Raw genomic sequence first — 24,496 nt, 5'->3', positions numbered from 1 at the left:
GGAGGCAGGGGCTCGGAGCCATCAGGGAAGGATCTGACCCCTGACCCACCCCCAAGCCTGTTCCCGTTCGGACCGCTGAGCCCAGCTCAGCCCCTTCCCCTCACAAGCAGGGCCTGAGGGCGTGGGCTGGTCACAGGCGTACACAGGCCTGCCGGGGCCACGGAGCAGGGCTCTGTGATGTGGAGGCACCCAGGCTCCAGGAAGGAACAGTTCAAGGGGACACCTAGAAGGCCGGCCCCTAGATCTCTCATTAGCAAGGGCAGAGCTTCGGAACATGAGCCTCTGTTGACATATGTGTCAGGAAGGGGGATCTGGACCGAGCACCCGGGGTGGCCGTTAAACACACCCACTCACCCCCCCATCCGCCCATCATCTGGCCATATCCCCCTCCCCAGGCTGCCTTTGAAAATCACGGGTGCCCAGAACTCTTAGGAGCAGGAGAGGACAACATAGGGCTCCCCAAAAAAGAGCAGCCCAGCTTTTGCATTTTGGGGTTCCACATAAAATGTCTTAGGAGTCTGCAAGAACACAGTTTTGCCAAATTTCTGACAAACTAACCAAGGCACCAGCTGTGGCTAAGCTGTTGGTACCAGATGTTTCCTTCCCTTTCCCAGGAGTCATGAAGAAAGGCGGCCCCACCTCCTACGGGGTCAGGACCAAGCAAGCCCCGTAACCTGGTGTTCAGGGCCCTTCCTAGCCCAGCCTCAGCCCCCCAACCCCTCCCTTCCCTCCGCATCGACACGGGGCTCCACCTGGTTTGACTCTGGAAGCTGGCTGAGACCCCGAGGGGAGCTGGGTAAGTCAACCTGCAACCTGAAAGTGGAAAGGGGTCTCCTGGCCTTGGCAGAGGAGGCTCTGGCCTGGGAAACAGGAAGGAGCCAAGGGTAAATCTCCAGGTCAGGAACAAAGGGACCCTGTGAAGCTGAGAGGCCAGGCCCTCAGGCGGGTGCCCCTCCAGGATCAGAGATCCCAGTGTGATGGCATTGCCAGGGAAGGGCCTGGAAGCAAAGCTGCAAACTCTTCCCCTGCGTCTGTGCCTGTCTGCAGCACCAGCCCCTACACAAAGAGGCGGCGCCACCGTTCGCTGAGCACCTGTGCTCCGCAGAGGGCTTCCGGGGGGAGTCCTCTCCCCACATCCTCCCAACAGCCATCTAGAGAGTGAGGGAGTGGCCTCACCAGGCGGCTTCGAGGAGCAGAGATCGCTGGCGTTGGTGGAGCTGCAGAACCAGAAGGGTGGGGGTGGGGGAGGGCAGGTTGCTCCTTCACTTCCTCACCCTCTGCTTCTTGCTGCCCCTCAGGGAGGCCCCTTCCCCCACTCTTTCCTTCAACTCCGTCAAGGGAGACAACCCTTCCCAACATCTAAAAGGACCCAGACAGCCCTTCACAGTGGACCCAGCTTACAGAGTTTTTTCCTGGTGTCACCCCTGCTGCTCCTCACAACAGCCCTGAGGTGGGCAGGGGCTGCTCTCCCATTCTAGAGATGACAGCCCGGGGAGGAAGGCCACACAGAGCCCAGACACCCCCCGGCAAGCTGGGCAGCTCAGGGCGGCCCGTCCCCTATTCCTGTGGGTCTGCCCTGGATGTGGCCTGCGTGCCGCACATGCCTGGCTCCGGCACAGAACAGAGACAGGTTTGCCTGAGGAGCATTTGTTCTGGAGCCAGGAGCCCACAGGGCCTCTGGCTAATGGCCTCTCCATGATTTCCAACTCCTTCCGGGGCAGGGGCAGCCTCCGAGGTGAGAGAAGATACAGGAGCTGGGGCTTAGGTCCTTAGGCAAGCCCTGGCCTGGCCGCCTGGAGAACGTGTAACCTGCGGTTGCCCCTGCCCCAGGTGGTCCCCGTGGCCCCACGGCCAGCCCTCCATGGGATCCCCTCATGGGACCGCCAGCGGCCATCAGACAGTCACATGAACACACAGCAAAGACCCAGACACACTCACAAGCCCCATCCAGGACACTCTCACTGGGATCTGGAGATTGATGGTCCCCAGGTACACACACACACACACACATGCACACACTCCTGAACACTGTGCACCCACGTGTGCCCTGCCCCTGCACAGCAGGCAAGACCAAGCGGATCCGATGACGAAGTCCACGAACTGGCCGGCCCCCCTCTGCTTCCCTGAGCGCCCCCTTTTCCTCAGTCCATGATGGGGCAGAGGCAGGGCTGCCGGCAAAGAGGACGCTTCCCGAGGGAGTGTTCCGGGCCCTGCAGCAGCTCCCCAAGGCTGAGAAGGGGCGAGCCACTCCCGCCACTCCTGGAAGCGGCCTCCTTGGGTCTCCCAGCAGAAATCGTCCAGGACTCATGGGTGCCAGAGCCGGCAGCTGCAGGTCTAGATGAGTCTCTCCTCGGGTGGCACCTTGAGGACACTGTCCATTTCCAACCGGGCCCCGGCCACCTCCTGCTGGCTCGGGCTGTAGGTGCCCTCTGACTGGCGGCGCTTTCTGGCTGCCAGGATCCCTGAGAGGAGGCCCAGGAGGAGGAGAAGAAGGCAGGCGCAGGCTGCAGGCACGGCCACCTCCAGCAGTGGGAACGGCAGTGGCAGCGGCAGGCCCTTCTGCAAGAGACACGACAATGGGGCCTAAGGCAGAGGAAGGGGGAGGCCCCCAGGCCCTTCGGAGGAGAGGAGAAGAGGGGCACAAGGCCTGGCTCAGAGAACATAGAGCTGGGAACAGGCTTCCCTGGGCGGTGGTGAGAGACCTGGCTACTAGGGTATACAAGCAGGTGCCGGGGAGACACCTGTCACAGCCACTGCAAGGGCATTCCTGTCATAGCCAGGGGCTCCTGCTAGAAGGAGAGGAAACACATTTATGGAACACCTGCCATGAGCAAGCACTGCGCATGGGATTTCACATAACACTACAACCATCGGACGGAGCGGGAGTGAGGACAGGAGTCTGGTTTCTTCTGTTCCCGGTGCACCTCGGTGCCCAGAGCAGGGCCGCACAGTGGGCACCAGTAAGTATTAGGTGAGAGAACAGAGGCTTTGCCCAGATGCCCTGACAGTGACTAGTGGGTGGCAAACCAGGACTAGCATCTCCCACTTCTGCCCCCAACGCCACCCCATGCCCACCCCCACCCCACCTTAAACCTCGAATTCCAGCAGAGGCCATTCCTGCACTGGCCAAGATGGGCCTCAGTGCCCAGCCCTGCCACCCGGGCTCCCTGCTCAGCCTCCCCCTCCTCACAATAAACTCATCCAATCTGAGCCCATGGGGACTTGACTCCTCCCCCATGCCAAAGGGTGGTCTGGTTTCTTCAAGAGTCTGCGTGGATCGTGCGCACCGCACAGTGGGAGGCATCTCAGCTGCTGCAGGAGAGGCTCCCCAGCCAGGTGGCCCAGGCAGGGCAGGAGCAGGGGCAGCCCACCTGGCTGACAGTGAGCTCGGAATCCACCAGGGCCTGCCCCCTGGGGAGACTCAGACCAGGCTTCGGGAGGCCTGCCAAATCTCCTGTCTCCACCCCCTCCCAGGATGCCCCCAGAAAAGATTCTCCACACCTGGAATTCTGAAATCCCAGAATCACAGAACTCCAGAGCCACGGGCTCTCAGACTCTGTCCCATGAGACCTCTCAGCCCACTGTGACCTAGGTCCCAAGTCCCAGCACCCAAGTTTGGAGAAGGATCCAAGGCTGCAGGGAAAAGTTCGTCCCAGCCCTGAATGGGCCCTTACCAGCCTCCACCCCGGGCACTTCTGGGAGAGCCATAAAGCCATTTCCTCCCTCAGCCCTGGAGGTGGGGGGCATCCAGAGGCTGTAAAAGTTCAACTTGAAAGGGAACATTCCCCAGAAGCAGAGGGAATTTGTGGGTTTATGACCCAGGCTGCCAGCAGCCTGTGGAGATCAAGGCTTCTCCCCAGTCCCTGCCCGCACCCCTCCCGCCAGCACCCACGGTGGGCTCACTACCCGCTGGGCCTGCGAGGACTGCTCTGCTCCGTGATGGGGAGGGGGCGAGAGGGAGGTTGGAGCTCCAGTGGCCCCCGGCCCCTGTCTATCTGGGTGGCTCCTCAGCTGAGCCTCCCTGGGGTCAGGGGCTGCCTTCCTGGCAGCTGAGCCTGCTCTGGCTCCAAATCCTGGGCTCCCCAAATCTCCCTACTCTAGAATCCTGACTCAGAAACCACTAGAGATTACAGGCTCTTCAATTCACCAACCGAAACCCCAGAATTCCAAGATCCTGTGGGCCCCAAATCCTGGGCCCAGATGGGACTTGGCAGAGCCTAAGTGTTCCCACTGTCACTCCCCATAGGGATGGCGAGGGCCCCCCAGACTCTCCCTAGAGTGGCAATGCCTCCTGCCTGGGGGCGTGGAAGGGACCTGAGTGTCTCTTCCCGGCTGCTCCCCACCCCACGACACGGTTGGTGCATGAACAGCTCCTCAGGTGCTGCACACAGGCCCCCACATCATCATCTCACCAAAGTCCAAAATAGGGCACCCCCACCCCTCTGGCACCACTCACCAGCACTTCACAGAACCGGCCTGAGAACCTCGAGTTGCAGATACATTCATACAGCCCCCCAGCGACCCGGCAGGTGCCCCCGTTCAAGCAGGGGTTGGCTTCACAGGGCATCTGACATCTGCGAGGCAGAGAAGAGGGTGGAGCTAAGAAAGCTGCTCCGTCCCATGCTGCCTCTTGTCCCACAGCTGCTCCAGCTCCTCAACCCCCCACAGGCATCAAAGCTCATCCACGCACTGTCCCCACACACTATCCCCCCTGGCTGGGCCCCGCCAGATAAGCGAGGCTGAATGTGATCTCCAGCACCCACCACCAGCCTTCACCCTGGGCATTCATGACTGAGAATGACTGTCACTCCATCAAATCCCAGGGAAGCCTGTGTAAGGGTAGCTGCCCAGGGACTCTGACTCCATCCGTCTGGAATGGGCCGGGGACCGCACTTTCACAGTCTCTCCAGGCCGTCCCGATGCAGGTGGGCTGAGGCAGGGGCTCTAAGAAACGCCCCCAGGCAACTACTTCCCCACAGGTGTCTGCCCAACAAAGGATGGTCCTGGAAGCCTCAGAAAGAACGAACTCCAGTGACAGACGTGGACTGCCTGGCACTGTGATGACAGGGAGGGCTGAGAGGTGAGCGGGGATCCACACCCCACTTTGCCTGCCCTGGTTGGAGGGGATCCAGGGGCCCACCCTGCCCAGCTCTCCACACTCACCCGCCCACCTCCCAGGAACCTGGCCCCAAAACCCACCTCTGGCCAGGAAAGCCTTCCCGGCAGCTGCAGTTGGCACTCCTGGGTTCTCCCTCACATGGGCCACCCTTGATGCAGGTGGAGTTCAGGTTGCACTCCTCTGGCAGGACAGGAGACCTGGGGAGAAAGCAGAGAGGCTGGACTGCCAGCAAGCCACCTGGGACTGGCCCATCCCCACCCCCTGACCACAGGCCACCTGAGCCTCTGGTCTGTCATCTGTGGAATTCAGGGCCCGCCTCTCACAGACTGGGCTACCAGTCACAGAAGTGGCATCTGAGGTGGAAGGGACCAGACACAGGGCAGTCACCCTGCTGCTCCAGCCCCACCTCCTACAAGGTGGACAACTCCAGGCCAGGGCAGGGACCTTTCCCCAGGTCCTCGGAGGATGGAGGACTCTCCTCAGAACAAAAGCATGCTCCTAAACAGAAAACGGGGGCCTGACGTTCCCTGAGGGCGGAGGGGAGAGTCAGGCCTCGGCCAGACAGCTCTCCACAAGCTGGGCTCCAAAGGGAGCGGGAGTGGGAGCCAGACGCAACAGGGGAGGCGTCGACCCGGCGAACCATCACTCTGCCCCGCCGCCCTCCTGGATGACCCGGGTGAGCATCAGTGGTGGCCGCGAGGCAGGAAAGCCTCCAGGTTTTCTTCCGGGACTTGCTCTGGGCTCCCCCAGCCCACACCCCCAACTTGTTGATCTCAAGTTCAAATTCGTCTGGTGTCCTGTATTTTCTCTGGCAACCCGACAGGGCTGTCGTCCCCATCTCACACACGAGGGCAGTGAAGCTCAGCAGGGAAGCGGGTGGCCCACAGAACCAGCGCATCGGCAGCCGGGCTCTCGGCCTTCTGTGCCCCCCACCGCCCCAGGGGTCCCCTGCGATCCGCCTCTCGGCGCCCGCGCCCCGACCCTCCCGGTGACGACCGCGCCCCTCGGGCACCTGCAGCGCGGGCCGGCGAGGCCCGGCGGGCAGCGGCACTCGAAGCGGCCGTCGGGGCGCGCGTGGCAGCGGCCGGGGACGCAGGGCGCCGAGCGGCAGGGGTCGGCGCGGGCGGCGCAGCGCGGGCCCTCCCAGCCGGGGCCGCAGGCGCAGGCGAAGGCGTCGAAGAGGTCTCGGCAGGCGCCGCCGTGCAGGCAGGGCGAGGGGACACACACGGGCGCGCCCCGGCAGCCGAGGCGCGGGCCGGGCGCCCCGGGCCAGGCGGAGAAGTGCTCTCGGGAGCCGGGGGCCGCGCCGGGCCGGGGGCGCGCCAGGGGCAGCGGGAGGCCGCCGAGCGCCACGCGGCCCAAGCAGCCGGTGAAGTTCTCGGCCAGCAGGACGGGGGCAGCGGCCGTGCCGCGCAGGAAGCCCAGGTCCCCGGCCAGGCCGCGCAGCGCCAGGGGCGTCGCCGCGCTGTCCAGCCAGAGCAGCCAGTGCGACGTGGCGGCCGCCGGGCGCTCCATGGCCAGGCGCACGCGGTGCCAGGCGCCGTCGGCCACGCGCGGCCCGGGCGCGGGGAGCACGGCGCCGGGCAGGCCGCGGCCACTGCGCACACCGGCCACAAGCGAGCCGTTGCGCACGGCCAGCCAGACGGCGGCGGCGGTGGCGGCGCCCGCGGAGGCGCGCAGCAGCCCGGCCTCGGAGTCGCGCGTGCGGAAAGCGAGCGAGAGGCCGCTGAGCGAGCGCCCCGACGACGCGTTGTGCCCGCTGAATGCGACCGGGGGCCCCTCGCGGAACGTGGCCTCTGACACACCTGCGGGGAGAGGGAGCGTCGGGGCGGGCCCGCCGGCACCAGCCCGTGGGCGACACCATCCCCCACTGCCCTGGCCCATCTCGGGGCGGGGCGCGCACACGCCCATCATCTAATCCCAGGGTCCGCAGTGCCCGCCACCGCGGCTCCCTTCCCTCTCGAGAGAGAACCAGCTCTGGGCTTGTGCTGGGGAGACCCCCCCCCCCCCCCCCTCCAGGTCACAGACCAGGCAATAAAAACCCCGGAAATAGCTGCCCCCTTCCTTCCTCGGTGAAGTTGCCCTGTCTCGGCACTGAGGTTCAGTCTTCACTGCACTCTTTTTAAAAGCATTCTTTTTTAATGCTGATCGTGCATTCTAATAAAATGCAGTCATTTTTTTTTAAAGTGCTGATCATGTCTCCCTTCTGGCTCCCCACTGCCCTTGGGAGAAAGTCCTGCTCTGCCTGGCCCAGCATTCAAGGCCCCCGGCCACCTGCCCACCCCAATACCTGTACTTGTGTTTCCGTTCTTATAAACCTCAAGGCCTTTGCACATGCGATTGTCCCTCCCTGAAATGCCCTTCCCTAGGCCAGATCAGAGTCTTATTTGCCCTTGAAAACCTAGTGAATGCTCTCTTCCTCCGGAAAGTCTGTCCCTCTGGATGCAATGGCCCAGCCACACTGGGCTGGGGCTGTTGGCATCCTGGTCCCCTGTCTCTGAGCCCTGAGAGGATGTTGGATCAGCTTCGGTGTCCAGCATCCAGCATGGGGGCTGCCCAGGGCACACACTCACAGACAAAGCCATCAGGGACCTCCTCGCAGGTGGCAGGCGGGAGGCAGGGCTGACCAGGACACCACAGCTGCTGGGCACACGTGGGCCCCGTAACGTTGGCAGGGCAGGTGCAATGGAAGTCATTCCAGGTGACGAGGCAAGTCCCACCATTGAGACAGGGGTCAGGCTGCAGGAGAATCGGGGCAGGTTGGCTCGGGCCTGGGGCCAGCATCAGCCACCATAACCCGCACTGCAGTGGCTCCTCACTGAGTGACCGTCACCTCCTCACAAACAAACAGAGAGAAAGTCGCTATCCTCCCCATTGTGCAGATGAGGAAACTGAGGCTCAGAGAGGTGGCCTGAGTCACCCAGCCAGCACAAAGAGAAGCTAGAGTTCATACCCAGGCTGTTCCAGTGCCAGGGCTGGTGCTCTGTCCATGAACCTTGGGTGTCCCTGTCCCCCAGGCAGCTCCTGCAAAAAGGCTCGGGCAGCCCTGTGCCTGGGTCACTGTGACTGTCTCAGACTAGGACTGGGGAGGAGGGATGGGGAGCACCAGAGGGCAGGGCCGCTGGGCCAGAGAGGAGGTGGCTGGACCCAACCCTGCCGCTCTCCTGCTGTGGGACCCTGGGCAGGGCTTCGCCTCCTGGCACTTTCCTCGCCAGCAGAACATGCTAACGCCTAGAGATGCGGGGTACCCACCCCTTTTCCCGGGCACTTACACTGCACATGTCCTCGGAGATGCAGCCCATGGTGAGGTTCCAGGACTGCCTGCTGCCCAGCTCATCAGGCTGGCTTGAGTTCCCCAGTGGCAGTGGAAAGAAGGGGAGGTGAAGGCCATTGAGTCGCAGGTCCTGGAGGCAGCCTCGGAAGGGCCCACCCCAGGGCTGGGTGTCAGCTGGGGGGAGCCTCCCCGCTACGTGCACCTGCTGCCCCAAGCCCGGCAGCTGGTCAGACCCAAAGCTGAGTGTCACCAGGTGGCGGAGCCCATCATCCCAGCGCCCGGGGAGCACCAGAGCAGGACTGCCCAGCACCTCAGCCCAGATCTGGCCCTCTCTCAGGAACACTGTCAGGCTAGCGGCTGAGTCGTTGGCAAGTTGGAGCAGCAGGCCAGCAGACTCTCGGGTGCGGAGGAGAAAGGACACAGTGAGGTTGGGGCCTGGGAGCTGGTGGAGCAGGAAGGAGGCAGAGCTCAGGGTGCCCCCCAAGCCAAAGGTGGCAGCAGGAACCTCTGTGGGGAGAGAGGGTGCCGTGTGTGAGGCCTGCTGGCTGGGGGACGGCCCCGCCTCTGCTCTGGGGCCCACCTGGCTGGTTCCTCACCATCAGCGCACGTGGGACCACCATAGGGCCGAGGGCAGTCGCAATGGAAGTGAGTCCACAGGTCCACGCAGGTCCCTCCGTGAGCACAAGGCAGAGGCTGACATGGGTCATGGCGCTCGCAGCCCAGTAGGACATTCTCACCGAGATCCTCAGGGAGCAGGAGGTGCCCGTCCACGCGCACGTCCTGGAGACAGCCTGCAAAGGCCGCGCCACCCAGCTGGGCCGAGCAGAGCCAGACAGGCGTCGGAGCCACAGAAGCTGTGGGGGCCGGGGCCACAGGACTGGAGGCCACACAGAGGCGGGCAGGGCAGCTCTCGTGCCAGAGGCGCAGCTCCAGGACCCCCAGGCGGAGCGTCACTTCCACTCGGTGCCAGTGGCCATCATTTAGGGCCAGGTCCAGCAGCCTCAGGATGAGCACAGGGTTGCCATGGCTCCAGAGTGTGGCCTGAAGCGTGGCCCCTGCCAGTGCGAGCTCCAAGCTGTCCTGGGTGTCAGTGCGAGTGGCCAAGGCACCAGCGGGTAGCGTGGTGCGAAACCTCAGTGCCAGACCCAGGGGGCCACCAGCAGGCACCGAAGCCCGCACAGGGGTCCCAGCGACCAGGGAGAAGGTAGTATTCTGGCCACAAAAAGGTCCATGGGTACCTGGTGGGCAGCGGCAGGTGTAACTGTGGACCCCAGACTCGAAGGTGGGGATGCAGGTAGCAACCAGTGGGCAAGTGTGGCCCTGGCAGCCAGTGAGCTTCACAGAACAGTCATGCCCACCCCAGGCCTCCGGGCACCAGCAGATGTAGCCCGCCACGGTGTCATCACAGGTCCCACCATGAAGACAGGGCTCTGAGAGGCATTCATCCACATCTTCCTGACATGTCAGGCCTTCAGGAAAGACCAGGCCAAGGCTCAGGACCCAAGGCCAGAACCACCGTCTCGACCTAGATCTTACATGCCTCTTGGGACAGAGACCTCAGTACCTATCAACCAAACCAATTCCCAAAAAATTTTTCACGGTCCCTTGAAGACTTCAGAGGCTGGAATCCAAGATCCCCCTTCGTTTACATAACCAGTGAGTCCCCGTGCCCTGTGGATTCAGTCCCCGAGACACCCTCCAAACCCCCCGTTTCTCCCAACCACCCTCCTGCCCCCCCAGCTCTCCTGGCCACAGTCTAGTGGCCTCCAATTCTCCTGCCTTCAGAAACCCCTGTACATCCACAAGTAGCCAGAGATCTACTTCTAAAGCATCACCTAGCCAGGTTCCTCTGCTGCTTAAGGTCCAACCACTCACCCTGGCATTCAAGATCCCTCTGCTAGGCAATCAAGTCTCAACCCTGCTCCCTTCAACCTTGAACTGCCAATTCCTCCAAGTGTTTCCTGGAAAGTCTTGCCTCTGGGGCTTTGTTCATACTGTTCCCTCTGCTTAGAACACCTTGTCCTCCCTTACCCTGCCTTTCAAACTCCTACTCATCCTGCAAAGCCCAAATTCAAAGGGCCAGTCCCCTAACAGCCTTTCTCTGACTCCCAACCCGAAGCTACCGTGTCACTCCCAACAACCTGTCCACTCTGAGGCACAGCTCCCCAGGACCCTGTGTTGCAAGCATCTGTTTACTCAGCTGAGATCCCCTCCAGTGGCCTGAGTATGTCCTTGGTGCCCAGCAAAGAGCCTGGCAGGGCTTTGCCAGACAGAGTGATGAAATGGGGGTGGGGTATGCATCAGTGGCACTCCATTAGCCCCAGGTTCTAACCCCGAGTCCCTCTGCCCTAGGGCCCCCACGCTGGCTGTGAAGGGCCCACCTCACCCTCCCGCCCCGGAGCGCGCACGCCAGGGGCTCTGGGCCCAGCTCAGGTCAAGAGGCCACAGCCCAAGCCCAGCTCGGCCAGAGCCTCCGCAAAGCAACCAAGGCCAGCCTGGCCCCGTATCCAGGCTGGAGGAACCCAGGCCCAGAGAAGCCCCCAGGATTTGAATCTTGGCCCAGTCAGCCCACAAACACCACAGCCTCCTTCCGGGACAGCCAGCCCCACCTCCCGTTGCCAGAGTCCCCAGCCCTGCATACCTGCCAGGAGCCACAAGCCCCCCAGGAAGGTCTGCAGAGCCTGCAGCCCCATTGCATTTTCCCCCAGACCAGCCGAGAGTGGTGGGCGGGCACCGGGGCTGGGGAGCAGAGCTCCCCGCCTGGCCCGGCAGCCTCCTTCGGAGCCGGCTCAGGAATGCCAGGCACTGGCCTCCCCCACACCCAGCATGACCCAAAGGGAGGATCAGGATGGACGGCAGCAAAGAGCCCAGCCCACAGCCAGGGTCACCCCTCCAGGTCCCTGACCTCAGAGGTCTGACCTCCCTGTCACCCATCACCTGAGCCCAGCTTGGGGAGAAGCTGGGCTCCCACTGACGCTGGTGACCCTGGGGGATGACACCCCCTCTCTGAAGTCTCCATCGCCTCTGTAAGATGAGGACTTAGAGCTCCTACTTCATGGGACCGTGGGGAGGAGGAGACAGAACACACAGAGAATGCTGTTCAGAGGCGGGTACACGAAGTGGGCCCACTGTGTGCCAGGCGCCCGTGAGGCTCCCGGGGCAGAATTCCAGATCTCGGCCCACAGGGGCAGAAGGTGGGTTTCCAGGGCCCCCAGGAGTGTTGGCCACCAGAGGTGGGGATGCTGAGCCCTGGTGGCTTTGGGCGGGTGAGGGTGGAAGGGATGGTGGTGGTCACCACCTCATTCCCCTGGGCGGGGGAGCCTGTGCCCAGGAAGCCTGCCAGGGAGAGGAGACCGTGTGCTGAGCAGGAATGCGGGCGGGCGCGGGGGAAGAGCCGCGGGCATTCCAGAGGGGGCAGGGTCGCTGAGTGTCTGAGCTCCTTGGGTTCACTGCGTCCATGTGGAAGGGTGTCTGTGCATCTGCTGTACCCAAGGCAGGGAGAGGCCTTCTGCACCCCAGCTCCTGCCCAACAGGCCCAGCTCCCCAGAGGTCAAGCTCATCCTTCTATGCGTAAAGCCCCCTTTTACCTCCTCCCTCCTGGAGGAACTGCCTCTGTCCTCCCCGCTGCAGGCCCCTCGGCTCTGCCCAGCCTTTGATGTCAGGTGTCTAGGGTTCTCTCTGCCCATCACTCCACATTCTCCCAGACAGCCTCTGCTGCCCACGGCCCCAGCTGCCAGGATTACACTCCTGACCCCCAGTCTCTGGCTCCAGCCCAGACCCCTCTCCTGGGCCCCGGACCCCGGACCACCAGCCCCCACACAGGCTCCTGGCCATGGGGGGACTCAGACTTAGCATGGCCAAGGCTGACCTCACCATCCTCCACCCAGTGTCACCCAGGACAGAAACTCAGCCAGAGTCCTGGCCCCTCCCACTCACACCCCAGGACCTACAGAGTGTTCCTCCTAAATATTTCTCAACTCGATTAGTTCCCTCCACTCTCACCTCTAAAACCCGGGTCCCAGCTCAGCCCCTCTTAGCTGTCACCTGGGCCACTGCACCCACCTCCTCCCTGATCTCCTTGTCCCCCGTCAATTCAGCCTCCACACATCAGCCAGAGGAACCCTCCCACCCCAGGCCCACCAATTCTGATTTTTGCCCTGCCCCAGTGCCCACCCCGCCCCCCACCCCAGGCACCTGTGTAGCCATCTGGACAGTGGCAGTGGAAGCCATTGGGCAGGTCCTGGCAGCGGCCTCCGCTGAAGCATGGCCTTGAGGCACACTCGTCCACATCCACAGCACAGTCGTCCCCTGCAAGATGGACCGGAGCTGGAAGGCCCGTTTGATAGCTAGGGAGACTGAGGCCCAGAGAGAGGCGCTGACTCAGGCAGCGTGGCACCAGATTCGTGCAGGGATGCCTTGAGCCTGCCCTGCATCTCTCCCCATGCACCTGAACACTGGCAGACCTGCTTCCCTAGAAGGGAGGAACGGGGCTCACCCTCAAAGCCCGGAGGGCAGCGGCACAGGAAGCCTGCAGCATGGCGGAAGCTGAAGGCGCCAGGGAAGGTGGCCTGGACACCCCCGTAGAGGGCTGGGTCTGAGCGCTGCAGGCACTGGCCCCCGTGCTGGCAGGGGCCGGGAGCACACTCGTCCTCATCCACCTCGCACTGCTCGCCGCTGTAGCCTGGGGACACACACACACGGGGGCATCGTGTCACATGGGGTTACTTGGCAGCACCCTCTACTGCCGCCAGGCCAGCCCAGGGCCAGGTTGGGCTGATAGCTCGGAATATGGTCACCAACAGTGAGGGAGGGACGCATCCAGCGCGGTCAGAATGACCACGCAGCCTTCATCAGCATCATGTCAGCATCGCCCTTACTACGGGTACTGCTGAGCACTCTGACGTGCCAGGCCCTGTGCTAAGGCTTCATGGGCATTATCCCTTTACGCTCCTCGCAACACCCCTAGGAGCAGGCGCATCATTAGCCCTATTTTGCAGATCAGGAAACAGGCTCACAGAAGTTGCGATCGCATGCACACCCCCGGCTTGGTCCACCAAGGGCGCGTGCGCACAGGCGCACACTGACTGGGCCCCGCCCCAGGCCGTGCCCCGCCAGCCTGAGCACGCGCACGTGCCCTCGCACACACACCTGGCCAGCAGAGGCAGCGGAAGCTCCCGAGGCCCTCGAGGCAGGACGCGTTGTGCGCGCAGGGCTCCGACGCGCACTCCAGCACCTCCTGCTCGCAGCGCGCGCCCTCGTAGCCGGTGTCCGCGCAGTCGCACCGGAACCTGGAGCGGGGCGCGCGGCCGGAGCTGAGCGCGCGCCCGGCCCTCCAGCCCACCTGCCTCCACCGCGTACCCCGGCCCACCGCGCAGCACCCCCGCCTTAGGGCACCCTGCTGCCTGCTCACCCGTTGACCAGGTCGTGGCACACGCCCCCGTGGGCGCACGGCTGGCTCTGGCACTCGTCCAGGTCCAGCTGGCAGCTGGCACCCGCGTAGCCCGGCGAGCACACGCAGCGGTAGGAGCCCACGCCGTCCAGGCAGGAGCCCCCGTGCAGGCAGGGCGCCGAGGCGCACTCGTCCACCTCGGTCTCGCAGGTCACACCTGGACAGGGCCGGAGACACACAGAGATGGACACCCAGAGGGAGGGCGAAAGAGGCCGGGACAGGCCGGCATGAAACCGCCTCCAGACAGTTAGAAGGAGCAGAAAGTGAGGATCCAACGAGAGAATCTGTCGGTCCATTCATCCAGAGCAGGTGTGTCTTGTGCCACCAAAGGTAATGGAGTAGAAACAAGACAGATGTCCCTGCCCCTTTGAGCTCACTGCGATCTAGCCCGGGAGACGAGGATTAGGTCAATATTACATCAGTGAGGACTGGTTTTTAATTTTGAAGAGCTCAACAATGGGAACATATTGGATCCTGTGAAAGCAAGAGCCAGGGTCTCGGCCTGGGGAATTGGGAGGTAGGGAAGGCTTCTTGGAAGAAGAGCCTTTTTTTTTTTTTTTTTTTAAAGATTTTATTTTTTCCTTTTTCTCCCCAAAGCCCCCTGGTACATAGTTGTGTATTCTTCGTTGTGGGTTCTTCTAGTTCTGGCATGTGGGACGCTGCCTCAGCGTGGTCTGATGAGCAGTGCCATGTCCGCGCCCAGGATTCGAACTAACGAAACACTGGGCCGCCTGCTGCGGAGTGCGCGAACTTAACCACTCGGCCACGGGGCCAGCCCCGGAAGAAGAGCCTTTTAAAGGATGAGGGGGCGTTCATTAGACTAGGAAAGGGGGCTGTGCCAGCAGTTGGATTCCAGAGAGATTGTGGGTCTCTCCAGAGGGACCATTGGTCAAGACCTGCTGGGGGCAGGGGCATGATGTCCAAGGGCAGGGGGCGCAGGGAGGGTCAGGAGCAAAGGGGAACGTGGAGGAGGTGAGGCCTTGAGGGCCCCGGAACACAAGCAGGGCTTCTCCGAAAAGTTTTAAGCAGCTGAGTTACACGGTCCTGTCTACATTTTAGAAGGCTCACTCTGCTGGCTTTGAAGAGGGTGTAAGGAAGGACCCCAGGGAGGAGGGACATACCCCAGTGGGAGAGGCTGGAATGGAGTAACCAGCTCTTCCTGGGTTTCCCCGCACTGTCTGGCTTTGAAAACTGAAAGTCCCCGGTCCAGGGAACCCCCTCCATCCTGGGCAAAAGCAAGACGACTGGACAGCCCTCCGGGAGGAGCTGCAGAGATGAAGGGAGATGGACAGACAGTCTCAGGGTTTGGAAATGTGCTGCCTGAGCTCATCACGGAGCCCACATGTCATTGCCGACTCCAGAGGCCCTGCGCCTGCCCCCTAACTGGGATTGGTCGGGGGAGGGCCAGGGGCACAGCTGACTCCAGCTGGAAGCTTCCCCCCTTCCACGCTCAGTGAGCACAAAACAGGGCCCCTCCCTCCTGTGACCCCTCACTGCTCCTGCCCCAGCCCACTCCCACCCTCTGTGCCAGGGGGAGCCAGGCCCAAGCTGCCTGGAATCCCAACCTCCCCCGCCTGGCTCGGGACGGGAGGAGGAGGAGAGAAATGAGTCACAGCAGATGCTGCCCCCACTCACATCCACAACTCACCCAGAAAGCGTTACCCAAAGCATCCGAGCGAACACATCCGGGCGCACACACACCTGCTGGCACTCACACACTGTTCAGCACAAATGCATTCAGGGAGCCAGACACCCGCAGGTACTGGCAGACACACAGAGGCCCCTTACGTGACCTCACTCACACACACACAGCTAATATATCCAGACACCAGGACGCTGCAATGACGAGAAGGATACATGGAACCTGTTTCCAAAATCGACTTTCATGCGGGTGCCAAGATCCCTCTCTTCCCTGGAAGCCCCCTCTCCTGGAAGCCAGTCCCCCTATGCTGTACCCCTTGCTCTGAGGTGACCTCAAACTGCCCTCTGGCCTCAGAGTTGTCTGAATTCAGGGTTAAAGCAGAACATGGAGTGTCTCTGCTGCAGGATCCCAACCGTCATAGACTGGCCTCACCCCCAGACCTGTCCCCAGCTGCGCCCTCCTTCCTGACTTCCAGGCCATCACTCCAGGATGCTCTTGCCTTGGAGCCTGGACAGGCAGGGCCATACTCTGGGGAAGGAGTGAGTGTTTCCCCAGTGCCAGTCATATATACCTTATCCCGCTCGAGACAGCAGACTTCCCTGGGGTACATCTCCATTCCAATTTGAATGCCACCACCAGTGTCTCTATGCTGAAGCTTTGGGAGCCACCCAGAGGGGAGGGGTCCACACTACAACCTGACCCATCCCAGGGGTGTTCATACTCCAGAACCGTCAGATGAACGGTCAGACAGTGTCTACACTACAGCCTGACACAGGTCTGAAATGAGTAGATGCTAGAAATACTATCTAGACATGTCCTCATTAAGGCCAAACCAGGCATGTCCACGCTCCAGTCCCACCAGAGATGCCTGAAGGGCGTCTCCATGCCCAGCACCAAACTGAACTCTAGAAGGGAGTGAAGTAACATTTGTCCACTGCTGTTACGTGCCAGGCACCGTGCCAGCGCTCACACCTTCCTACTCTCATCCAGAGCTGCCAGGTGCCTGGTGGGTCTCCGTGCTAAAGTCAAAGCTGAATTTGTGATTTTACATTCTGAGCCTCTGATGGGATCGACATGACAGACCTCCTCCAGGGGCAGCCGGGGCCATTACCTGCATAGCCGAGGGGACAGTGGCACTCGTAACGATCGGCCAGGTTGCGGCAGGTGGCCCCGTGGTGGCAGGGTCGGGACGCGCACTCATCGATGTCCAGCTCACAGCGTGGGCCCTGGAAGCCAGGCACGCAGTAGCAGCGGAAGCCGTTGGGATCTGGACCCTGGGGCACACACAGGGCGCCGTGGTGGCATGGCTGGGTGGCACAGCCCCGGGGCTCCGTGGGCTCACAGGTGTAGCCACCGCTCTCCGTCGCCTGGCACTCAGTCCCTGGAGCGCACGGGTCTGAGGCACAGGTGCTCAGGGTCTCCGAAGGGGCCGTGCCTGTAGAGAGAGGAAGTTGGCTGGGTGGGGTAGGCAGGGGTTACCAGGACACTCCACTCCCCACACTTAGGCACCCCCCCCCCCACCCCCACCCCGAGCCAGGAAGCAGCAGGGATCTGTCCAAACTCAGGAAAATGGAGGAAGGGCCAGGGTCCCAAAAGGCTGCACATATCCATGCCCGGAACTGAGAACGGTTTCAGGAGCGCCTCCAATGCAGAGAACAGGACCCGGGATGCCTGGCTCCCGGCAGGATTAACGCGCAGACGCCCCCGAACCCAGTGAGGGTGCGCGTTAGAGGGAGACAGTGCGCCCCCGTCTCAGCGCATCCCTGCAGCGCCCCCTTGAGGCAGGCCCTGTCATGCCCATTTTACAAGAGGGCCGATCGAGGCTCCAGAAAGAGAAGACTTGCCTGAGGTCACACAGCCAGTTAGTGCTGGGACAGCCTTCATGTTTCATTCCCGCCTGGAGAGGGGGTCTCCTCTGGGTCTCCCCGTCTGCGGCCCACTCCCTCCCAGGAGACCCAGGATCGAGGCTCCTCCCTCTCCACACTCTACCCCTCCTGCTGGGGGTCTGGTAACTCCATTCCTGTGTGAAACTGGAGCTGGCGGACTTCAAAGGCAGGGACCTTGCGCTCGGCCCCTCTCCCCACCTCCTCCTCCCCTCCCCGCCCGTCCCGGAGGCCTGGGAACTTCTCAGAGGATCCCTAGCCCTCATTGCATCCCCATCAGCAGATGCTGGAGTGGACACCTGGCCGCCTGGCCGAGGTCAAAGGGGACAGGGCAGGTATTGCGGCTGACTGACTGAACATCCGCCGCTGTGATGCCTCCGCCCCTCGAAGCTCCTTCTGTTAGAGGGTCACTTACTGATTTGGAAGCCAAGCCACCTCCCTTCCTTCCTAAGAGCTTGTCAGTGTAATGCTGGGGTAAGAGCTTGGGCTTTGGAGTAAACCAGCCCTGGGTTCAAATCCCAGCCCAGACAATTACTAGCTATGAGACCTTGGGCAAGGCATTTCTCCTGCCGAGCTTCCGTTACCCAGTGTGCAAAGGGGATGGTAATAGAACTTGCCTCAGGGAAGGTAGAAGGATTCAAAGCCTCAGGTAGGGCAGTCAAGAGCCCTCTGTAGTAGGAACTCAATAAGGGATGGGGGAGGGGAGCCAGCAGGAGGCACCCCCACCTGGAGCTCTGGGAGGTACCCCTCCCCCGCCAGGTTGTCATCCAGACACTAACCAGGCCCCCGCCCTGCACCTCCCCTCCTCTCCCCCGGTGAAGACCCCCAGATAAGGCTGGCAGCCTCTCAGGCGTCAACCACATTCCACCAGCAGGGCTGTTCACTGGCCGACCCCCACCTTTCCCAGACAGGGCCAAGCAGGTTCGGGGAGTGGGAGACAGAGATATGCACCGATGGACCCAGGGAGAGAACCCAGCTGTCAGCCGCACACTGGAGCGCCCACAGCACCTGGTCCAGCTCAACATGGACTCGCTGTCCCAAAATTCCCAGACCAGGGGGCCCTAGCGCCCACCAAGGCCAGGGACGTGGCAAGAAGGGCAGAGGGTCTAAATCACTGTGAGGCCAGGATGACCTTCAAGGGCTCTGGGGCCCACAGACCCTCTCTGCCCACAGTTCCCCTCCCCAGCTCAGGCATCCATCCCCAGCGGCCTCCCCTAAGCCTGGTCATATGGGTGAGGGCAGGGGGCATCTGGGCCTCTCCGAGGGGCTCATGGGCAGTCTTTTTCCCACCCAGGAGCACTGTGGCTGAGCAGTTTAGAGCCCAGTGCCTCAGGGCTAGATGGTCTGAGGGGGGTGGGAAGATGGTCTGAGGGGGGTGGGAAGATGGTCTGAGGGGGGTGGGAGTGGATAGAGCTCCCTTGGACACAGGTTTGGGCATCAGACAGACCCAGCTTATGGGGTTCAAAAAGCACCCACCTCGTGGGGTATCATGAGGAGTGAAGGATGGGACCCAGGAGCCCTCAGTGAGGGGCTACAGCCATTATGATCAGGGTCCCTCCTGTGCTCAGGAGGAGCTCCCACTGCAAAGGGCCCTGGCTGCTGGGTCCTGTGCCAACAGGCCCTTCATTAAATCTCAACATTTAATGCCTCCCCTCACCTCTGTGGCCCAAGGGACCCCTCAGCCCACTCTGGAGCTTTGCCCCCAGTTCAGAGCCTTCCATTTCAGAGCTGACAGGACCAGGCTGGGGAGACAGTTCCTGGGGGGAGGGGGAAAGATGCTTCATCACCGTGGGAACAGGTAGGCCATTGTGCTAAGTGACAGAGCCCCAGGAGTCCAGCCACATGTGAGGAAGGGGTTCAGTCACAGCCAGACCAAAGGAAGGGAGCTGCCTGTCCCGGGAGGTGTGCAATAGCACTGAAAGCATGCATGTGAGGAACAACCGTCTGTCCTGTGTAATCTCTATTGTCATATTTACCTTTTGAGGTGGATAGTGCTAATATTCCTTTTTTTACAGTGGAGGAAAGTGAGACTCAGAGATGAAGCAACTTCACAGTCCCACAGCCCATGATGGCTGGAATCCAAACCCAGGTGTCCCTGCTCCAGAGCCTCCTCTCAGGGGTTTCCAGAATCACCCCAGGCCTGTATTAAGAATTCAGATTCCTGGGCCCCGCTCCAGACTTAGAGATTCAGAACCACATGAGGCCTGGGGCCCAAGAACCTGCCTTGCGACATGCGCCCTGGGGATTCCTTTGCACCTGAGGTATGGGAAACGCTGACCTCTGTCATCCAGGGGTGAGCCCAGGAGGCCAGGCCAGGCCAGGGCTGAGGGGGGTGAGCCGGTGGGGCAGAGGAGGGGCCTTCTGGGGGCCAGGCTGAAGGGGCGTGGCCTGTTGCCAGGGCGACGAGGGGCCTGCACTTATCTTTACAAATCCCTCCTGACCTCTCAGACTGCCTGGGCCGACCTGGCAGTGGGGGGGATTAACCGACAGCCGCCCCTCCCCTTCGACCTGCTGCCCTGCCTTGGGAAGGCCCAGACCCGCCACCAGGAAGGGAATTTTCTCCATGGAAAGGACAGATTATAACAGCATAAAAAATGGCAACCGTTTACTGAGTGCGTACTACGTGCTCCAGGCTGTGCTACACATCTCGCTGCTATTTTTAAGACATTGTTTTATTGGTTTCGAACCGGAAGAGGTAGGTGCTGTTAAGAAAACTGCTAACTCAGAGAAGTTGCTAACTTGCCCGGGATCATCCCTCAAAAACTAAGAAGCAGATCATTTCCAGACTTCTGAAAGGTCCACATCTCCCACTGCACGTGAAATTCCCACTTTGCAAACTCTCAATTCCACCCATACATTGTCATTTTAGTGCATCCCAGCCCAGCCTCACCCAGGCCCTGGAAAGTGTCTCTCAGGGCTTGCACAAGAATGGAGGTTCCAGGGGCTGGCCCTGTGGCGTAGTGGTTAAGTTCACCCGCTATGCTTCCGCAGCCTGGGGTTCGCCAGTTCAGATCTGGGTGCGGACCTACACACCACCCTTCAAGCCACGCTGTGGCAGCATCCCACGTGCAAAATAGAGGAAGATTGGCACAGATGTTAGCTCAGAAACAATCTTCCTCACCAAAAAAAAAAGGGCAGGGGGGAAGTTCCAGTATCAGCCTGGGCAGAGCAGGCAATCTTCCCTGTCTGTCCAGAACCGGTGTGAGCAATGCCCCTGTGCTTTAGGCCTCACTCAGTGCTTAGTAACTCCTTCTTTACATGCACTTGTAACGGGCCTGGTGACAACTGCCAACAACTGATGGGAAGCCTCTGCTGACGGTGGGTTTGGCGAACGGTAGGACACAACAGGTTTGTACAAACACTGCCTCAGAGCCGTCCAGAAAGGGCGAAACTACTCCAACAAGGCGGGACGGTTCAGAATACTCTTTCAGATGTTTACCTCCTCAGGTTAAAGGCATCATTTTTGTAACAGTAATCGAGACAGTAGCTGTCATGGATTCGCCACCTGCCCCGTGCCTGGCACTGGCTTTCCTGTGTTTCCAGACCAGGGTCTCTGGGCACGGGGGCCGTGGAGGCACTTCCCTGAGTGAAGGGGAGACAGAGCGGTGGGCTCCGGGCTGTTGGCTGTTTCTAACTATTCGTGGGCCTCCGGCTTGCATCTAAAATTTTCTTTGAAACTGAGGATTCCACATGAAACCTAAGTTGGACAAGCACCACATTTTCTCATTGAATTCTTGTTATAGCCTCGGAGTTAGCCAGTTTGTCCCATTTTGACAGAAGCGCAGAGAAGAGATGCGACTTCACAAAGGCTGGGACCACAGTTGGAGGTGAAATCCTGGCCCTGCCACATGCTAGCTCTGTGACTCTGGGCAAGTTACTGACCCTCTCTGGGCCTCGTTTTCCTCCTCTGTAAACTGGGGATATCAGAGGTGACCTCATAGCGCTGTCGTGAGAATTAAATTCCATCACATTAGTGCAGGAGCACGGTGCCTGCCACAGTGTCGCAGTGGCTGAGGGTATTATTTATTCGTTCATCGACAAATCTTTATTTGGGGCAAACACTGACTATCCAGCAAATCTTGATGTTGGGTCACATGTGTGTGGCTCCCCCCTCCATCCTTGCCTCTGTCCCGCAGTCCCCCACCCGGCTCTGGTTGGAGGAGGGGCTGGACTTAGGGACTAGCCTGCCCCTTTGTCAGCCCGGCTCCCTGGGTGTGCGGGACGGGGGAGGGACATGGGAGCCCAGTGCGCCCCATTGTACTCCAAGATGCCTGGTCCTCTCCTAGCAACCAGCGGGCCTTTGTGGCAGAGTGGGCCCAGGATGGAGGGGCCCAGCTCGGGGCCTGGCAAGGGTGACAGCAGAGCCAGGGGCCCAGGGCCTCCAGGACCCCCGTCCCCTCTGGATGGAAATTGCTTCTCAAGTAAGCAACGCAGTCCCCAGCCCCTCTCCTCCGGGCAGTCAGGCCTTGGGTACTGGCATGCAGAAATGCTCATGTCCCAGGGGCCCCACTCTAGCTTTCGCGGAGCCCCAGGGAGGGGGCTGCCTATGCAGAAATCACAGGGGGAAAGCTGCCCTGCGAACCCCAGCAGGGCTGTGCGGGGAGTGCGTGTGTATATCGGTGTCCACTCCCTTCTGTAGCGTCGATCTAGCTTGTATTCACTCTGCCTCAAGGTTCACGCAAACGTGCAGTGGAGTGTGAATGCACGTGTCAACATCTGCACGTTGGAGTGTGTGTGCAAGTGCACGTGTGGGGGATCTACATGTGCGTGTGGATACCTGTTCATGTGGTGTGTGCCCTTGTGCATGCCACACCAGTGTGCAGAGTGTGTGTGTATGGCTGGGCATGCATGCACATGTGTGATTTGTGTGTCCCTGTGTGGGTGCAGGTGCATGTGTGATTTGTGTGTGCACACCCATGTATCTGTGTGTGCATGGTAGGGCAGCGGACAGACATCAGATCCACAGACCAGGATTTCATGCCCTCATGTGCAGAGAGCAGACCCCCAGAGCTCCAGCTTGGCCCCCATCCCTCCCTGAGCCTCGGTTTCCTCCACTGCAAAACGGGGTCCTAGAGCTCCCCACGGGCCCTGCAGAGAAGTGGGGGAGAGAGGGCTTTGTGAGCCAGGCCCTGTGAGCAGCCGGAGGAGGGCCTCAGGTAGGGGCCAGGGGGACTTGACCCCACACCCTGGGAGTCTGCGGGGCTGTGGGCTCCCCCAGGCTGCCGCGGAGCCCAGGCCACCCGCCCTGTACCCTGCGTGCCTTTCTCCTCCAGCAGTGGCGTGGGGGTGGGGGACTTCCCAGGGCTGGCCCCCGTAGCTATAGCGACCAGGACAAAGCGTCCCCTAGACCCCCCAGGAAGAATTCCAGGCCCTCGCACACGTGAATCCATTGGACAAAAGCAAAAACCGCTTGGCGAATGGGGTCTGGCTTCAGGAAGCCCTTTCAGCTCGGTCTGGGAATGCCAGGGAGGGGGCGGCAGTGGACACACATGTTCCTAAGTGCCCGGCTGCCCCTGAGGGACCCCAGAGCACCCCAGTCGCCCAGTGCAGGCAGGGCTAACACACAAATGGAGGGGATGCAGGCAGACACCTGGCTCTCCTGGGCTTCCTTCCCCCTCCCCTCCCTTTCCTCCCCAATCCACTGGGCTGGGGTCCGCTGCCCCCACCCCATGCCCCCAGGTCAAGAGGAAAGACACAGTTCAACCCACCTGACAACTTATCCCCACAACTTTTGCTAGGACACAGCCTCTGCACTCATAAAGTCTCAGATACAACTCCCTGCTCGCCCAGGACAGCTTGCGTACCTCCCAACTTTAAAACACCCCAGCTGCACCCCACAACCCAGCACGCGACTCACAATACACTCTGGGGCGAGGCTCAGGCGACCTACGAGTCCCTCAGAACTCCTGAGCCCCCACACCCCTCCTGTACAGCACACAACATCCCGCCCAAGACACACAGCCCACCCCGTGCCCCAAATCACCGCCCGGCCCTCACAAAGCCCCCTGGACACACAGCAGCCCCCGAGCCCCAGGACACGCTCCCTCCTCAGGAGCTCCAGTGGCCCGCAGCCGCACACCCCTCCGAACCCCACAACTCGGGCCTGTGCCCCAGCCCCACACGGACAGCCCCAGGGCCTGGGGTGACTGCTCTGGGGGACAGACCCTGCCCCAGGCCCCCCGAAGGCTTGTGCCCAACTCACCGGCCAGGAGGGCTAGGGCAGGGGTGCAGAGCAGCGGCAGCAGCAGCAGGAGAGGGGCCGGGGGCCTGGGGTCCCGGGTCCAGGGCCTGGCCAGCGCCATGGCAGCACGCTCGCTGGCGCCTGTGGGAACGGCCGGCCCGGCTGGCTCGGCACCCCCCTCCCTCCAACCAGCACTAATGCCGTGGACAGAGGCCCGGCCCCGCCCGCCGGCTGCTCCGCCCCCGCGGATGCTGGAGGACCCTGCCCAGCCCCCCAACCCCCCCCCCCCCCCCCCCCCGCTCCCCGCCGACCCCTCGCGGAGACAGGCCTCAGGGGCCCTGCGCTCCGACTTTGTCCGACCTTGTCTGAGCGCCCACCACTCTCCCTCCTGACCGCCCCCCACCCCCGCGGTTCTCCTCCCCGCTCAGGTGGTGCTGCCTCAGCCTCCTCGGAGGAATTCTGTTCTGTGGGGTTCTTCTCACCAGATGATGCCAGCTACTCCCAAGCCCTCGGTTATCCCACCCTGCTGCACCCCCATCTCCTCTCACGCCGGGCCTGAGCGACCAGCAGCCCCTAGACTTCCCCTCTGCTCGGGAGCCCCAGCCCCGCCCCGTCAGCTTGTTGCTCCTCAGTGCTCCCCACCTGAGCCAGGCACTCCCCACCCTGCAGCGCCCCCCTCCTCCCATTGGGTCAACCACCAGCTCCTGACGGCTCTGCCGTCTAGGTGTCTCTAGATCCCACCCACCCTCTTCCTGCCCTCAGCTCCACACTGCCACCCACAGCCCCTCCCACCTCAGGGTGAGGCCCGTCTCCACCCTCACTACACGCTACCCAGCCGGACTGAACATTTTCCGTTGCTCCTCTCTGGCCTGGATCTTCGCCTCTGCTGTTTGCAACTCCACACACCTCACTGCTCTCTGAGGCAGCCTATTCGACTGAATGGCAGCT

General features: G+C 61.7%; 1 protein-coding gene across 1 annotated transcript; it reads right to left on the bottom strand.

The window, feature by feature from the left end:
- Window positions 1–765: 765 nt before the first annotated feature.
- CRB2 (crumbs cell polarity complex component 2) lies at window positions 766–23,669 on the bottom strand. The gene is made up of 13 exons (XM_046685163.1): window positions 23,570–23,669; window positions 16,596–16,919; window positions 13,804–13,999; window positions 13,542–13,681; window positions 12,889–13,074; window positions 12,588–12,701; window positions 8,990–9,862; window positions 8,392–8,900; window positions 7,693–7,858; window positions 6,132–6,924; window positions 5,200–5,316; window positions 4,457–4,574; window positions 766–2,559 (listed from the first exon to the last, which is right to left on the bottom strand). The coding sequence occupies exons 1-13, from the start codon at window positions 23,667–23,669 to the stop codon at window positions 2,335–2,337; spliced, it is 3,861 nt and encodes a 1,286-aa protein (XP_046541119.1). The 3' UTR covers window positions 766–2,334.
- Between the last annotated feature and the right edge of the window lie 827 nt (window positions 23,670–24,496).

The sequence above is a fragment of the Equus quagga genome, chromosome 1 (genome assembly GCF_021613505.1).
Source record: "Equus quagga isolate Etosha38 chromosome 1, UCLA_HA_Equagga_1.0, whole genome shotgun sequence".
Taxonomy (NCBI): domain Eukaryota; kingdom Metazoa; phylum Chordata; class Mammalia; order Perissodactyla; family Equidae; genus Equus; species Equus quagga.
The sequence above is the reverse complement of the archived record's forward strand: the minus strand, read 5'-3'. Positions and strand labels throughout refer to the sequence as shown.

Coding starts and splice junctions, on each gene's coding strand:
- CRB2 (XM_046685163.1), bottom strand. CDS start 23,669: ATGGCGCTGGCCAGGCCCTGGACCCGGGACCCCAGGCCCCCGGCCCCT. Junction 7,859..8,391: donor TCTCCGAGGACATGTGCAGT/GTAAGTGCCCGG, acceptor ATTCTCCTGCAG/CCTGACCCCTGTCTCAATGG. Junction 2,560..4,456: donor GCCGGTTCTGTGAAGTGCTG/GTGAGTGGTGCC, acceptor TGTCTCTTGCAG/AAGGGCCTGCCGCTGCCACT.